The sequence below is a fragment of the Xiphophorus hellerii genome, chromosome 7 (genome assembly GCF_003331165.1).
Source record: "Xiphophorus hellerii strain 12219 chromosome 7, Xiphophorus_hellerii-4.1, whole genome shotgun sequence".
Classification (NCBI taxonomy): domain Eukaryota; kingdom Metazoa; phylum Chordata; class Actinopteri; order Cyprinodontiformes; family Poeciliidae; genus Xiphophorus; species Xiphophorus hellerii.
This window is the reverse complement of record NC_045678.1, coordinates 9,126,082-9,141,857: the sequence shown is the minus strand read 5'-3', so window position 1 is coordinate 9,141,857 and position 15,776 is coordinate 9,126,082. Positions and strand designations below refer to the sequence as shown.

The window sequence follows — 15,776 nt, the reverse complement described above, 5'->3', positions numbered from 1 at the left end:
ATCAAGAATATCTATTTACATACCTGATCAAATAGATATTCTTGATTCTTGATCACATGTAGCCAACTTATTTTTGCTTTAATGCCTTGATATTTTAAAAGCAACATAGATTACCAGTCTATGGCTAGCTTAGCAAGATCTTTAAATCCTTAAGATTAACTCAAAATACCAAAGTCACTACCACCGCCGACATTAACTGGACGAATTAAAAAAAACTATTTTGGTATGGATGATTATTTAGTCTTTTATAGAATAAAACAAACACTATATAAACAGACAACATGTCTCCCCTTCCCTAGAGTCCAGTGGCAGTGCCTTACATCACTGGATCTGACGATTGGTGATTAAAGACTTTAAGTTCTTTGGTTCGTGGAAACCCACTGTGTGTCAACGCGCTGTTCTTGACTGAACTGCAAGGTCTAACAGTTTAGAGGCCTGTAGTTATTAGCTATTAGCTTTGCAGGAAGCTAGCGGCCACTTGGAGCTCAGAATCCCAGCATCCAGTTGTCATTCTCATTTGCTTCCACTTTGTTAGAATATCTCTAGTAGTTTATTATGTAGGATTTCACTGACGCACAGACAGCATCCTGTTGTAGTGCCATGCTGAAATTGATTGATCTCCTGCGAGTGACTTATTAATCTCCAGTTGTTTGTATGTCTGGAGTACCTTTCAATGAGTTGTGCAATCTGGTGTATATTAACTGATTAAATCTGAACTGGATTACTCTATGCTGAACTGAATTTAAGAGACAAATTGAATTTGTCTCTTAAATTACGTGTTTGGCTGTGAAAACACGTAAAATGAAAAAAATATCCAATGTTTCTATTAGGACCACATTGGACCTGCAAAAGTCAGAAAACCAAATTATGCAGGACTCATCAACAAAAGAGTTTTTTTTAAAACAAAGCGTGTGTTTCTGAAACCTTCACACTATTTATCTAAACAAAAGAGGAGATGCCGAAAACTTAAATATCTTTTAAATTCCTCGTCCCACTTATGCATCGTCCTGTCCCAGGAGCTGAACATGCTGTTAGATCTCAAATCAGTAGAGTCACTATTCACTTTAAGTGCTGAAACATTATAATGCAGTTACAAGAAACCAAAAATAAACAATGTAGCTCCTGGTCATTTCTAACTTCCTGTAAAGACACAGAAATCTGTACTGTCCTACGTTTTGTTTCGAGGGGAGAGTAATCCTTCGCTACGTCTGTGAAAAATGCTATAATCTGTGATTCTACAACAGATTACTTCAAGCCCTGTGAAGAACTGCAGCAAAATCCTCCATGTTCAGCACTTACATCTGTAAGTGTGAGTCCTCCTACTCACTCCATAAAGTCCTCTCGTCTCTAAGAACTGCTATATTCAACCTACAATACCGAACCACTTGGCAGCTTATCTTTTCTGAGAAATACTCCACCATTAACCTACATGTGTGATAAAGGGAATGTGAGTTGGGGGGTTGTGAGGGGCGCAGGTGCCAGACAGGCGGACGTTTCACACCCGTCTTCAGTAATTGGCCAGAGAACCTCATCTTCCTTCAATAGGAGCCCTCTCAAACACACACCGCGAAGACACGCCGACACACACACACACACACACACTGTTAGAGGAATGAAGCAAGGCCAGCCTGGGCCTAACGCCACAGCAACCATGACGGCAGCCAATTATAGCACGGCAAGGCAGGGATGCATGATAAAGTCACCTAGCAACTGAGAGAAAGAGAGGAGAGGAGCGTGAGGAGGGGGGAGGCCGAGAGACAGAGAGACAGATTAACAGGCACGGACAATCCACCAGCCACCAACCAATTATGGAGGAGTGTGATGCAGTTGCTTGGCAACCTAAACTAAATAAGCAATTGGAAGAGAGATGGAAGCTAAAGGCAGGTGTGGGGGGTGCAGAGGAGGGTGAAGGAGGGTTCAGGTGTTGGGGGAGGTCAGCAAGGTGTTACCCCGACTCCACATGAGGTTGGAAGGGTCCCTGCTGCAGGTGGGAGAAGGGGAAGGGGGTTAAGCGGAGTTATCACAACAGTGTTTCAACCTGTGAGCCACATGCCTGAGGATCAGGATTTACATCATGAACAGCTAAATACATTAAAATGTTTTTAGGGTTAAAAAAACCCCCATTGAAGTCTGCAACGTCTAAAATCATATAAAATGTCACTTTTTATGACAATATGTACATTTTTGTGTAAATCTGATTTAAATTTCTAAACCACTTGGCTGTTTTTTAATACAAAAAAAAATTAACCATGAAATAAAAATTAAACATGATGACTGTTTCTGTCAAAATAAAGAAAATAATTGCAACTATCTCTTTAGTAACTGTGATTTACTTTTGATTTTTCATGTTAGCACACGGAAAGTCGTTCAGTCGTTATTGCTGTTCACCAAAGTTTCCGTGTTTGGAAGGTCAAGACCTCTTTGCTGCTAGTGAAGATAATTATTTGAAGCTCCAGCATCTACAGCTCTGAAACACTGATTTCTGAACTCTTCCTGAGTTAAAACGTTAGTATTGTCGTTTCTAAATAGGAAATTGTTCTCTTTGCATTATTTGAGGTCTGAAAGCACTGCATCTTTTTCATTATTCTGTCCATTTCTCATTTTCTGCTAATAAATACTAAATGTTTGCTTGGGATTTCAGAGACATGTTGTCAGTAGTTCATAGAATAAAAGAACTTTGTTTATTTTACTCAAACATATATGTATAAAAAGTAAAAATCAGAGAAACTGATAATTGGTCTCTTAATTTTTTTCCAGAGTTGAATTTTGAAACATAAAAGTATTGCTGTTTGACAGCATTCAGAGAACTCAGAGTCCAGTTTAGATAGAAAAAAGAGGTAAAATGACAGATTCTTCCACTGAAAACACTGCACCGGTTGTTAAGCACGGCAGTGGCAGCATCATGATGTAATGCCGTTCTGCTGGCAGTGGGAATGGTACCAAACAGAAAGATGTAATAAGAGGAGAACCACAACAAACATAAGATCAAATAATAATACAGACACTAATAATACAGAAACTTACTGGATCCTCCAGCAGAATTTTGACCTCCAGAATTAAAACATTTTATCACCACAGCCACAAACTTATTTGGATTTTAAATGCCACAAAGTAGTACATAATTGTAAAGTTGGAGGAAAATTATCCTTGCTTTTCTTTTTCTTTTTTTTTTTTACAATGAACAGTTTTTACTATGGATTTATGTTTATCTATGTCTGTTACTTTGGCAGACCCTCGTCTAAATCAGCTTGCAAAAGACAGTATAAGAACACAATTGACAGAAGAGATAATAATAAGCGACTTCGAAGTATAGGACCACGAGTCAGGCTCCTTCAGAATAGAGCGCAGGCACAGAAAGAAGCGTGGAAGGAGACGGTGAAGGAGAGGACAGGGTAGGAGATGCTCTCTTAAGAGCTGGGTCTGCAAAAGTTTCTTGAAGATGGACAGGACTGCCTCTGATCAGGAAGCGTGTGGTCATCCCACTATTGTGGAACGTGTCTTGAGCGTGGAGTCAGGTCACTCATCCAACCGGAGGGACCGAATCATGGCATAAGCCTGTGCGAAAGCATTCGAGTAGATGGATATTGTCCTGTTAAGCACTTTGAAATTAGGAAGAGGCAAGCCGGTCAGAGTTCATGTGAAGATGGATGAACCTAAATACGGGTCAGTGCTGCTTGGAAAGAAAAAAAAACTGCTAGAGGGGGTAATGACCTGAGACAGAAGCAGAGGTTTCCTTTTCTACAACATTCAGATGTCAAAGTTCAACATCTATATCATTTTTTCCCCCCCAATAATCTGCCTTATGTTGGTCTATCTCGTACGTGTTTCAACAAAACACACGGAAATTTATGGTTGCAATGTGATGAACTGTGAAAAAATTTGAGGGACGTGACTATTCCTGCGAAGTCGGACTTAAAACAAAAAAAGGTGAGAAATCCACCTAAAAGTGTGAGCCGAGTGAGCCAGCCCAACTCCCAGTGAGAATCTTCTTGATCACAATCAAATTAAGTCGATCAAGCCTCAACTTGCAGGAGAGCATTTAAAGCCAGTCGACATCAAAGCGCCACCAAATCTATAATGCACCGGCAATCCGTTCTGCTGATAAACATGATTCTTTCTGGGCCGCTGCACATTTGTGTCGGAGCGAGGTGCCAGCACCGCGAAGCTCACATCTACAACTTCTGACAGACGGGCACTCTTTCCAACGCGGCTCCTCGCGTCTGCAATCTCGGATGCCAAGTATTTAGTTAAGTGTATCTTTTTTTTTTTTTGGACTGCTCCTCGAATAACAAGGATATGATTAATAGGCTTCCACTGCTTTTAGAGATCCAACCTTATCCAAGAGAGCAGAGGGAGGGGGAGAGGGAAAAGAAAAAAAAACACCCAAAACTTGGCTTTGGCTCAGAGCATCACTAATTGGATACTTTAGAGATTTACCGAATTAATTTCTACCTCTATTAAAGTTGTATTAATGCTACAACTCGGCCGTAATGAAGATCCACGCGTAAGAAAACGTTTACGTCACTCGTGCTTCTCGGAGAAATGGCTGGATCGTAATCGACGTGATGTGCCGGCGCAGCCCAGGCGACACTCAGTCACTGACAGGCGTGAACATAATGATGCCTCCAATGGCCTCTGGTGAGTTACAGTAAGAGCAGGAAGGCAAAGCAGGTTTTCTGCAGCTGCGCCTCCCTGTAGGCTCTGCAACGCTAATCCCTGTCTACATGTATGTTCAATGATTTATGGTCATAATAACCCAAAAAGAGGATTAAGCTAATTAAACCGCAGCTCTGTGCTTGTAATGAACACATCGAGAGGGAATACAACACCCCGCATTTATACCACACACACACACACACACACACACACCCAGAGAAAGAAAGAGCTGCAGTGTCTTCAGGGTGTCTACTTTTTATTTTCCCCAGCAAATGACTCTGCCTTTAAAAGCTAATCGTCGGTTAGCATGACTCGACAGCTGAATCATCTGATTACAGATACTGCAGGCGGCAGTCATGCTTCCAGATGACTAGTAGCTTCATTCTGGATTAATATAATAGAGCTACAGGGGCTGGGTCCCCCTCCCCCCACCACACACACACACACCAGGTCCTCCAGGTGCAACCATGGAAGTGGAAAACCAGACCTGAAGCCATGCCGTGGTTTTAGGGGTCGCATAAGCATGTAACACGCTGGATTAATGATGCCAAGGTTGCCAGTATTAATACAGCGCATGTCTGCAGGCTGTGTGCTGTGAACCTGGGGAGACTGCTAACACTGGATGATGACAACTGGAGGACATGAAATGCATTAGACGCTGTAAATTGATGGTGTAGTTAAAGCTAAAGTTGAATAATGCTAGCTTTGGGCTGTGTGTGTGTGGGGGTAGGCGTGTGTGTGTGGGTGGGCGCCTGGGACCCATGCGGCTGATCTGTGATGGGCTCAGGCTAAAGGATCAGAGTGGAAAACAGACCAGTGGGTAGCTGAGAACCAGCATGTTACTGGTTAATAGTACAGTAAACAAACAACAACAAAAAAGGCAGAAGTGTAGATACACTCGTTTTTAGCAAGAGTGTCATAAATGTTTGGTTTTTCAAGGATGCTTTGTTTAAAATGCTGAATGTTATGTAGCAGCTTTAACCATCGACAACCAGTTTAGTTGTGTGTTTGGGGTCATTGTCCAAAACTCACGTCAAAGACGGTTTAGAAATGGATGAAACAGAATAACGTTGAATATGTGGAGGTCTACGCCCCAAAGGCTGGTCCGTACTAGAAAACCAAGCAGCTTCACTGAGCTCCACCAACTCAGCAAAGACGTAGAATTTTCAGCAAGATTTGTGCGAGGAATTTGATAGTAGCAACACAAATATCTGGTCCAACTGCAACCTGCTAAGAGGATTATATCTATTATCATTCCACACCAAACAAGAACAGCTCAAATGCTTTAATAAAAGACACTGACATTCTAAGGATGAGTGTATGATGAGTGTATGTAAGCCTTTGATCAACACCATATATGGAAAACCAATTTTAAAAAGCCTCCATTCAGGACTCAGACATGCACTTTTACCAAAAATAATCCACATACTGGATGTGGAAAAGCACAATGAAATCTTCTTTTTTTATCTAGAAGCTGCTGAACTACAAAATGAAAGGACTGCCTGAAAAAAACAAACACTTTGGACCAGTGTTCTGTTTATCTGTGCTACCCGTAAAGCCGTCCTACCTTGTGGTAATGCGCACATTGATGCTACGTCACATACTGCTTACTCAGCAGATTTCTCATAAATACGTCCTACCTGTGGAGGTTTTGTTTCACGTGTTTTATTTCATCGAAGATTACGGTAAGCCTTATTTAATATATTTTATACCTGGCTTTCATTAAGCTGCTGTATTACTTCATGTATTTACTTTACATGACAGGCAGCTTATCAATGGCTTTAGCTTGCCGTCTGCAAAGTCGTTACTACTGTAAACAAGTCATTGGCGGTTAATCAGGACAAAATACGTTGTTTTGTGGGCTATTTTGTCCCTATAATTTAAAATATTTTAGTTTAATTACACTCTTTTTTTATTAATAAACTTTGCTAAGTAGATGTTAGCGAAACTATGTGGGATTGAAGCTGTAATAGCCATGTAATATTAGTGTATATTAATCATATCCTATCATTTCAGGAACACAGTGACCTGCGCAGTTTGGACACATTGTGGCTACGCTGCATTTCATAAAGTCTGCCATACAACGTATTAATGCGCTAAAAAGAGTTGCGGTGATCTGTATTTGTCTGTGTTTAATTTAATTCCAATAAAACCCTGTTTCCCCTGTCTGATACTGTTTTATTCTTACAAACACCTTTGTATTTAAAACCTTTTTTTAACAGGTAGGATATTCTAGTAAAAGGATTAGTGCAAACATCTACAGCTTTTCATTTTAAATGGGTAGGATATTCAGATGAAGGAGTATTCTTGTGCTTTTGTCATGTATATAAATTGTTCCAATGCTAAGCTAAGCATAACTCCTAAGCTTCCACTTCAGTCCCATCACTCAAATAATGTTATCCAATATATTTAACATTAACGCAACCTGCTATAGTTTTCTGTTTGTAAACATCACGGTAGCAGTTTTGGACGTGTAGCACAGACAGATAGACTTATCTATCTATCCGTGCTACGGCAGGAAAATCTGACGAGGTAGCACTGATAGTCAGAGCACCGGTCCTGAATCTGATGGAGAACCTGTGGAGAGAGTTCAAGTTTGGGCTCCTTCACACCTCAGAGACATGAGGAGTATGATAACTATAACGCCAATAAAGATTATTTCTCTGATTATTGCGAAAGACAAACACTTTTCATTATTAAAACTTAAAAAGATGCAGGTTTTCTTTCAAAATCTATTTCTATTTTCACATTGCGTTATCTTCTGATAGGAAATGTTTCTGTCTCATTTCCTGTCAAAAACAAACTTAGTGACTGAATGGAGATAACTGGAATCTGACACTACGAGATATATTAACATTTTTCTAGCAATTAATGACTAGGAGAGGTAATTGAGAGAAATACAACCTTTATTTCTATTCTTGTACTTTGAGTTATCCCCCGTCAGTCACCTCTCTTGTGCGTCTTTCTTGTACCAGAGCTCCTCTCCTCATCCTAGGAGCCGGTGGCTTCCTGCCCTGCACACATTAGCCCTGTCTGTGCTCTGTCTGAGGGTCACTGAGGGGGCAGCAGCAGCAGCAGGAGCTAGAGCTGCACGTCAGAGTCGCTCCAACATGGCTGATTTGGTACCGTCATTTAGTGCCAGCATATCAATCATCAGGTAATTACTGACGCGTCACCTTTTGACCCGGTAGCTGCCGTATTAAAATGGAGATAAATACTCCTGGAGGATCATGTGAGAAGAAGCGTGATCTAAATCTCTGTAAGAGGCTCAAACATCTGGTGTTCCACCCCCACACCCACTCTTCCATGGATTTATCCCGCGGTTCCAACACTGGAATGGATTTAAGTGTACGTACAGTACATCTGCCGGGTCACAGAGCGGCAAGCACATTAACGAAGTGACTACTGAGTCACACGGACCTCACCACCTTGTCTGATGAAGCCATTGTCTCTGTCTGCTGTGGTCTGCTTTGAAAGTTTTCACCTCTGAGGACAATGTTTATCAAAGAGAACAAGGCCAAACGACAGATGTTTGATGTGCTCCATAGGAGCAACAATCACCAGTCACTTTATTAGGTTTATTAGATTGTTTACAAGTTGGACTCCCTGTTAATTCTTCCGAGAATAGTTTCATCAAGGTGTGGTAACCATTTCCCAGAGATTTTGATCCATTTTGACTTGGCCTCTCGCCGTTGCTGCTTATTTATCAGCTGCAAGCCAATAACGTGACTCTTTCATTCCAAATATCCCAAAAGAGCTCTATTAATCCAGTGACTGTGGAGAAGCGTGAACTCATTATATTGATAAAAAAAAAAAAAGTTTGAGATGATTCAAGTTTTGTGAAATAGCGCATTGTCCAGCAGAAAGTAGCCATCAGAGGACGGGTAATCTGTAGTCATAAAGGCAGGATTCATGAACATCAGCAACACTCTGGTGTTCAAATGATGCTCAACGATTACAAAAGGTTCCCAGAGTGAGCCAAAAAAAACCAACACCCACCACACCATTAACACCAACACCAGCAAGTCATATTCAACAGCTCTAAATGCTTTGCGCTGTTGACATGTGACGGACAAATTCTCCATTTGAGTAACGCGCAACCAAGCAAAACAACTAGAAATTTGGAAACATTTCCCCAAATCTTTAAAGACTTTTAAGTAAAACTGGCTAAAATACGTCTCTAACGGTCAATAGGAACAAATGTAGGCATAGAAAATAAAACTCGCCTTAGGTGTTAATAAAAACTTATATGGTTTAAGCAGAATAATTATCAGCTTTTTTAGGGCATGTTGCTTTTAAGAAAACATGCAGCCTTTTACCTGTGTGGGTCCTCTGATGTGCCTTCAGATGGGAGCTCTTGGTGTAAACCTTCCTGCAGCCATTAAACTGGCACCTGTGGACTCTCTTCTTGTTCTCAGGAATATCTCCTCCCAGACTTCCACCGCCTCCCTGCTCGCCGTCACTCAGCGCTCCTCCTCGGCTCGGCGGGGAAGGCAACGCACGTGCCGCCACCACCTTGGTCGCCCCTAGTCCCACCTTCTTCGCCACCAGCTTAAGCGTCAACGTGCCATCCGCCGTGGCCGTGAGCGTCTGTGTGGGCTTAAAGAGGTGACGGCCGAGCTCCGGCGACGACGGCGGCGTCAGGGACGTGACGGCGGCGCTGAGCTGCGCGGCGCTGACTCCTCCGAGAACTTGCTCCTTTGTGTCGGTTCCGGCTATCGCCTGACCCTTGTTTGGACTGGCCACCTGAAGGATTTTGGCCTGAACCTTGGGGAGGGTTACGAGCAACGGCGGTGGGCTCGGCTGGTCGGGGAGGCTGGGCAGGAGCGGGTCCATCAGGTCTTCATCGCTGTCGCCGCCTTGCATGAAGGCTGGTGTTAGGAGACAGTCCAACTCCTCGTCAAAGAGCTCCGAGAGTCTCTTGGGCTCCGTCTGTAGATACCTCTCCAACTCTAGACATGTCTGCAAGGAAAAGGGACACCAAAGTCAAAACCACATTTTTCTTAACCTGTTATCCCATTTTCATTCAACTTCCTTCAGACTCAACAGGGTTTCACACACGTCCCCATAACTGGTTAGGCATCTGAACGTTGGGTGAAAGGCCCAGAGACTTTCCAACCAAACATCCACCTAAACCTTCATCCACACGACCTTTTACATTACGATAACAGTTTCCAAACGTCAAGAAAGCCTTGCCTCACACAATCTCTCCATACATCTGCATACTCACTGGTCTGCCAGTCTAATTTAACTTGGATATCGGCTGTAGGCGTTCTATTTCTCTGCAGCTGCTGACCATGTCACCTGGCACACGGCAGTCCTGCGAGAGGAGGGATTTACTCTGTGATTGATTGCCGCTGCCTGGCAAGCTCTCTGGAGCCCTGAACTGTGGAGGCCTTGCCTGTTTCTTTCTGCTCAGCCAAATCAACCAGCCGTGGAAGTTATATGGAGAGATAGAGGAAGTGAGGTGACAGGTGAAGACAAAGAATAATAAGAAAAAAAGAAAAGCAAAGAAAGAGAAGGAGATAATGAGAAAAAAATAAAGAAATATGAGAGTTTTTTCTTTTATTTATCCATCTACAAGAACTTTTTTTTTTCTGCTACACTTGTAGCAGAATCACCACAGTTGTTGGTCTGCTGACCCTCCAGCGCCTTTCATCAAGGGCACCTGAGTCATTACCTCAAGGAATCGGAGCCAAGAAACCTTCCAGTGACTAACTCAATTTTACAACCCCAAGCCTGCGTTTGCCTCTCAAGACTTAAAATGTTGTTTTTTTTTTGTATTTTGTGCCGTCAGTCAATGGCACTCCTGAGTTGTACAAGGAACTGTTTGTTTCAGGATTGTTTCTGCTTTGATTTTTATTGTATTTTATTGTCAACATCTACAACCAATCCCAGTGTTTGATGATTCTGGCAAAATGGCTTTCTGCCTACGGCCACAGAGCCCAGGCGTTGCCACAAGGCAAAAAAAGACAGAAACAAACAAAAAGATAGTTATTGGGCAGAAGCAACTGTATTGGATTTTCCATTGCTAATACACTATATACAGTATGTGGCATCCACACATAATTTCCACTGAAAGAAAACAGTATGTAAATATTTATATACATTCATACCACGGTGATGTCTGATTCATAGCTTATGATTCAATCTGATTACTCCACACTGAGATTAGAGAAATCTACATATTCTAATCAACTAATATGCGATCAATGGTGTTTTAATTCTCAGATTTTTTGACAAGATGCATCATTTTTTGTGTGCTTTTTTTGCAGAATGGGTTTTGTCGGCGTGGGTATATTTGTCTTCAAAATTTGCTAGTAACATATTTCTGTCTGTCAGGAGACACAATTATTTAGTATACCAAGTTTAAGAGATGGAGGTAAAGCTTACAGAGATGTTTCACACAGAGCTAACCTGATTCTTATGTTATGATATAATAATAATAGCTGCAATCCTAATTGGAGGCAATGGAAGCAAAAACAATGATTGCTGGAAAATGAGTTCATTTTTATAAACACATAAGGAATGAGTATGTAAGTTGTCCATACCTTTCAGTATTTTTACTTGCATCACATTCAGTGTACCTCAATAACATAACTACGTCGACAATATTATATTATGCTTTCTACAGATAAAAACGTGCTACATTTAACTGAAAACTACCAGGAATAAAGACTGCTGTAGGCTAGATGACGGCAACAATCCCCAGAATCCATGCAACGCCATAAACCACTAATAAGGCTTTCAGCAAATCCCACCTGAAATGTTTCTAAAAGGTCGATGTTCTTTTCAATTCAATTGTTTTCATCCCTATCCTGAAACATGTCCTCCTCCTCGGTTCATGTTAATAAATCCTAAAACAGGCGAAATATCTTAAACTTTCTACCGCTAACGTTCCTCCAACAAAAAGCATGATGGATTATGTGCAGCTGAAGGAACAGACAGACGTGCAAACCCACAAGTCAGAGTCTGCTGTACTTTTGTCTTTGTACAGCAGACTCTTAGTGACATTTGTATCTTCTTGGTGATATTTCTAAACATAGCTGGACGTTCCTGCAGCTTGGCAGCTAACATTCAGCCATTCAGTTCATAAAATTAGCCTGGTGCCAAACTTTGCTCAAATGCTGTACTGTTATTTTTCACACTGTAATTTTTTTTTTATTGAACACATTGAAGGGAAATTCTGATCACACAGCTGCAGAGTTATTTTCTGAAAGACTTCCCAGTCCCTTGTATTAAGTGGCATCACTGGTTAACTCTTGTTTTCTTACCCCTGCAGAACAATTACTTTCATTTTGTTATAAGCTCATATTAGTCTAACGTTTCTCAGTTGTTTCTCTATTTGCTTAGGTCAAACAGTCCACATCGCAGTCAACTCAGTACTTTCCTAAAGCCTCGAATCTCTGCTTGTGTCACCACTTCCTTCTTTGTGCCCTCTTGGAAAGTGAACCTCGTCTTTGGCCGAAGGCCACTGGCAGCCGAGGGTTTTTTGCACTGATGCCCTGGCTCTTTCTGCACGGGTCGCTCAAACAGCTGCCACACCAACATTTTTCCTGCATTTTCTCTTCTTCGGCTGCAGCCGCATGGCTCCGTCTATTCAGTTTTGCAGCTTTGCTCTGCTGGGCTTTATTGATGAGACAAACCAACATATTTCATGTTCACGTCTGTCGACTGACGATAAGCTGAATTTCTTTTTTTCCCTCCCCTTTCTCCGCATTTCTTAAGGATGCTCATTTGCATATGAATGTAAATCAAAAGATATTCCTTAGCAGTGGACACTGGCTCACGAGGATATGTGAACGATGATAAGGGTGCATGTAACAATGTCTTTTGGAAAATGAATACTAAGGGGCGCAAAGAGAGCCTGCTTGGCCTTTTTGTCCAGATAGTTGCTTTGCTTTGTGAGCATTTGTGTTTCTTTCATTAATCTCTGGCTGTTGTACAATATCTAGTCAAGTATGCAATATGATGCTATTGTGCTTGTCTTCATATGAGATTGTTTGCTAAGAAAAAGACTCGGAGTCCAACAGGAGATGATTAATTAGCTGTCAGATTATCTGGTTAAACAAGTTAAACAAGACAAGGTGGGAGTCAAAGCAGCACCTTTATGCGCTGGTGGGGATTTACAATAAACGACAAAGCCAAATGAGATTGTTGGAGATTTAAGCAGCAATCTGAAAGTGGTCAGACTGTAATTTCCTTGTATTTAGTTATTTTACATGTTAATGAAAAACAGTCCCCTTTATTTGTTTACTTACTCATTTTCAATAGCCATCGTCTCCAGTTATGCTCTATTGGTATACAGCTTCCCCAAAGCAAATTGCATCATTTCTTCACTCCTCAATAAAGTAAAAAAAATAAAAAATAAAAATAAATCATGCATTCTTCTTAGTGTTTACCTAAATATAAATGTATGAAAAATGTGCAAAATCCTGTCTTAAATTTGGAGGTCCTCGCTGAATCTTGTGCACTGTGTCTTTTCAACAACAAACTTAACATCTGGCTTCATTGTTTAGTTGCTAAAAACATAAACTTTACAATGCCACATGAACTGCAGTATTTACCAGGGCTCCATGGTATCAAGAAAATGTGCAATTTTGACGTCACTGTGGAATACTGTGATTAAAACATGGGTTGCCATTGACCCAAACTGATGCTTTCTTCTAGTAGCTTTTCAGAATCATAAAAAGAGAAACAGGAAATCCCAAACCCTACTTTTCTTCATGTATGAACCTGAATATGTATCGGATGTGGGCATCAAGGGCAGGAAAACACCAACAAACTGGCCAAATATATATTTTATTATATTGTATGCAGAGCATGAGTGCATGGAGCTTGTAACATTGCACTCATTGTGGGATTGTGATTTTGCACACATTGGTATCAAGATGATCATGAGTTGGTATATTGTGCAGTCGACGTGGTACCCAAATTAACCTAAAAAACAAACAAACAAAAAAAAAAACATTTGCATGATTTCGGTGACTGCTTCTTACTGATCATATGCAAAATATTTCTAGACAACTGAGGTTCTTTTTTTTTGTTAGAGTGTGGGAAAGTGTCAAAAATTGCTGCAGATCTCCTTTATAAGTCCTGAACCCATTTGAGTTCTGTACATTTTTAATTACCCTCTGAGTGACTTCTCAAAGAATATTGTACCTTCGTTTTAACTCCGAATTGAAAACAAGAATAGAAACACCTTTGTGTGTCCGGACAGGGGCCTGAACGATGCTTGGGAGTTTGGGGGGAGGGTGAGCTGAGGCAGAGGATAGAAAGAGCCTGAGGGGGCGTGAAGAGAGAGAGAGATCAAATCAAACCCATAGACGGCGGTGAAAGGATCGACTCTGACATCACGCGTATGACCTTCTCCTTCGTCTGTTTCTCCTACACACTGTGAATATCAGGTAACAATGACATGCAGAGCTTGTGTGTCTGTGTGTGTCTGTGTGTGTGTTTTAGAGGTTTTGTTGAGATTACATCCGTTAAAATGGTTCTGTGAGGGTTAAGATGAAGATTAAGGTAAGAGTTTACATTATTTTGAGAAGTAGGCATTCAAATATTATATAGCAACATATGGATGAGGTTACACCGATATGTGCATGTGTGTGTGTGTGCGTGTGTGTAGCTGCTGGCCAACAGCTTAGACTGATAGCATGTGTACGGCTCACCTCCTGTTCTGTCCCATAACATATGGAGAAAGGTCAAGTCAAAAAACACACACACACACACACACACGTCTTCAGTCACATATGGGCAGAAAGTGGATTTCAACACTTTGGATGAAAACACTGAAAACCGATTTACTGACTATAAAAACTGAACAAAACTCCTTTAGAACAAAACCATAAACCTTCCAGACTGCCTCAGTGGCAAAGGCCACTCAAACTGGAAGCCAAGTTTACAAAAAGGAAACACTGTGTACACACGAATTAAGCAGGTTTTGCTGCGACTCGCTCTGTTCCTCTGGTTTTTGTTCGACGTAGTGAAACAAATACTGGACTGGAAGGTCGAAGCTCCGGTATTGCCGATGTGCATGTGACATGTTCTCAAAAGCAGAAGGTGCAAAGGCGTTATAAGCCACACAATGTAAAAATACTCAAATTGATAGTCAAGTGTATATTTGAGCAGCTTGACTTTAATGAACATCAATTTATTACAGGCTTAACTACCACATTGTATTGTATTTTACAATATAAGAAATATATATCTTATACAACTCATGCATATAGTTGAAAATTATATCCCACAACCTTGAGCCTATTTTCAACTTGTGACTATGTTGCTACTTTTCCATATTTCAACATTTCTTAGACACTAATTAAAAAATAGATATAATATTCAGTAAAACATGGCTTTAAAAATACAAAGCAACATACCTTTAAATGTTGCTTTTAAAGCAACATTTAAAAGCTTTAAAAGCAAGCTATATAATGAAACAACATATTTCATTATAGATCAGTTCCATAGCTGTATTTTTCCAATGCTTGAAAAGATTCTGTGTTCTTCCTATACAGAGTTTGTGTGGGTTCTCTCTGGGTACTCCGGCTTCCTCCCACAATCCAACAACATTAATCGGTCGCTCTAACTTGGTGCGAGTGTGTGTGATGCGTGAATGTCCTGTGTGTCTCTGTGTTGCCCAGTGATGCACTGGTCCACTGTGTACCCCACCTCTTGCCTAATGACTGCTAGAGATAAACACCAAGCCCCCATGTGACCCTGCAAAGGACAAGTGGGTATAGACAATTTGCAGGTAATGGTCTACACTGTTCTGGGTTAGTGTTGAAGTCAGCTGCATGCATTTCCAAGTCATGCATTCTGCGGTACATTTAGATATAAATCAAAGTAAATTGATGCGTTCAGAAACAGGACGCATCATATTTAACCCGATAAAGAGCAGCGGTATTTGAAAATAGAGGTATTCTATCATCTCTTGCTGCATCTCTTTCCGTTCTCTACATGTGCGTGTTTGATTTAATATTTATCTAAAATAGCTGCCAGTGACGTGGACGCTCAGTGTGTGTGTGTGTGTGTGTCTTTGGCCTGCTGAGGTCTATTAATAATGAATGCAGAGAGCACAGGGTTCTGGATGGAAGCGCTAAGAGCTTTTGACAGACAAA

At 41.0% G+C, this 15,776-nt stretch overlaps 1 protein-coding gene across 2 annotated transcripts in view; it reads right to left on the bottom strand.

The window, feature by feature from the left end:
• klf7b (Kruppel like factor 7b) overlaps positions 1-15,776 on the bottom strand; it is an 86,613-nt gene that overhangs the window by 24,024 nt on the left and 46,813 nt on the right. For both annotated transcript variants that reach the window (XM_032567204.1, XM_032567203.1), the window contains one exon: positions 8,976-9,618. In XM_032567204.1, coding sequence (XP_032423095.1) covers positions 8,976-9,618 — 643 coding nt within the window. The remainder of the gene's footprint in view (positions 1-8,975; positions 9,619-15,776) is intronic.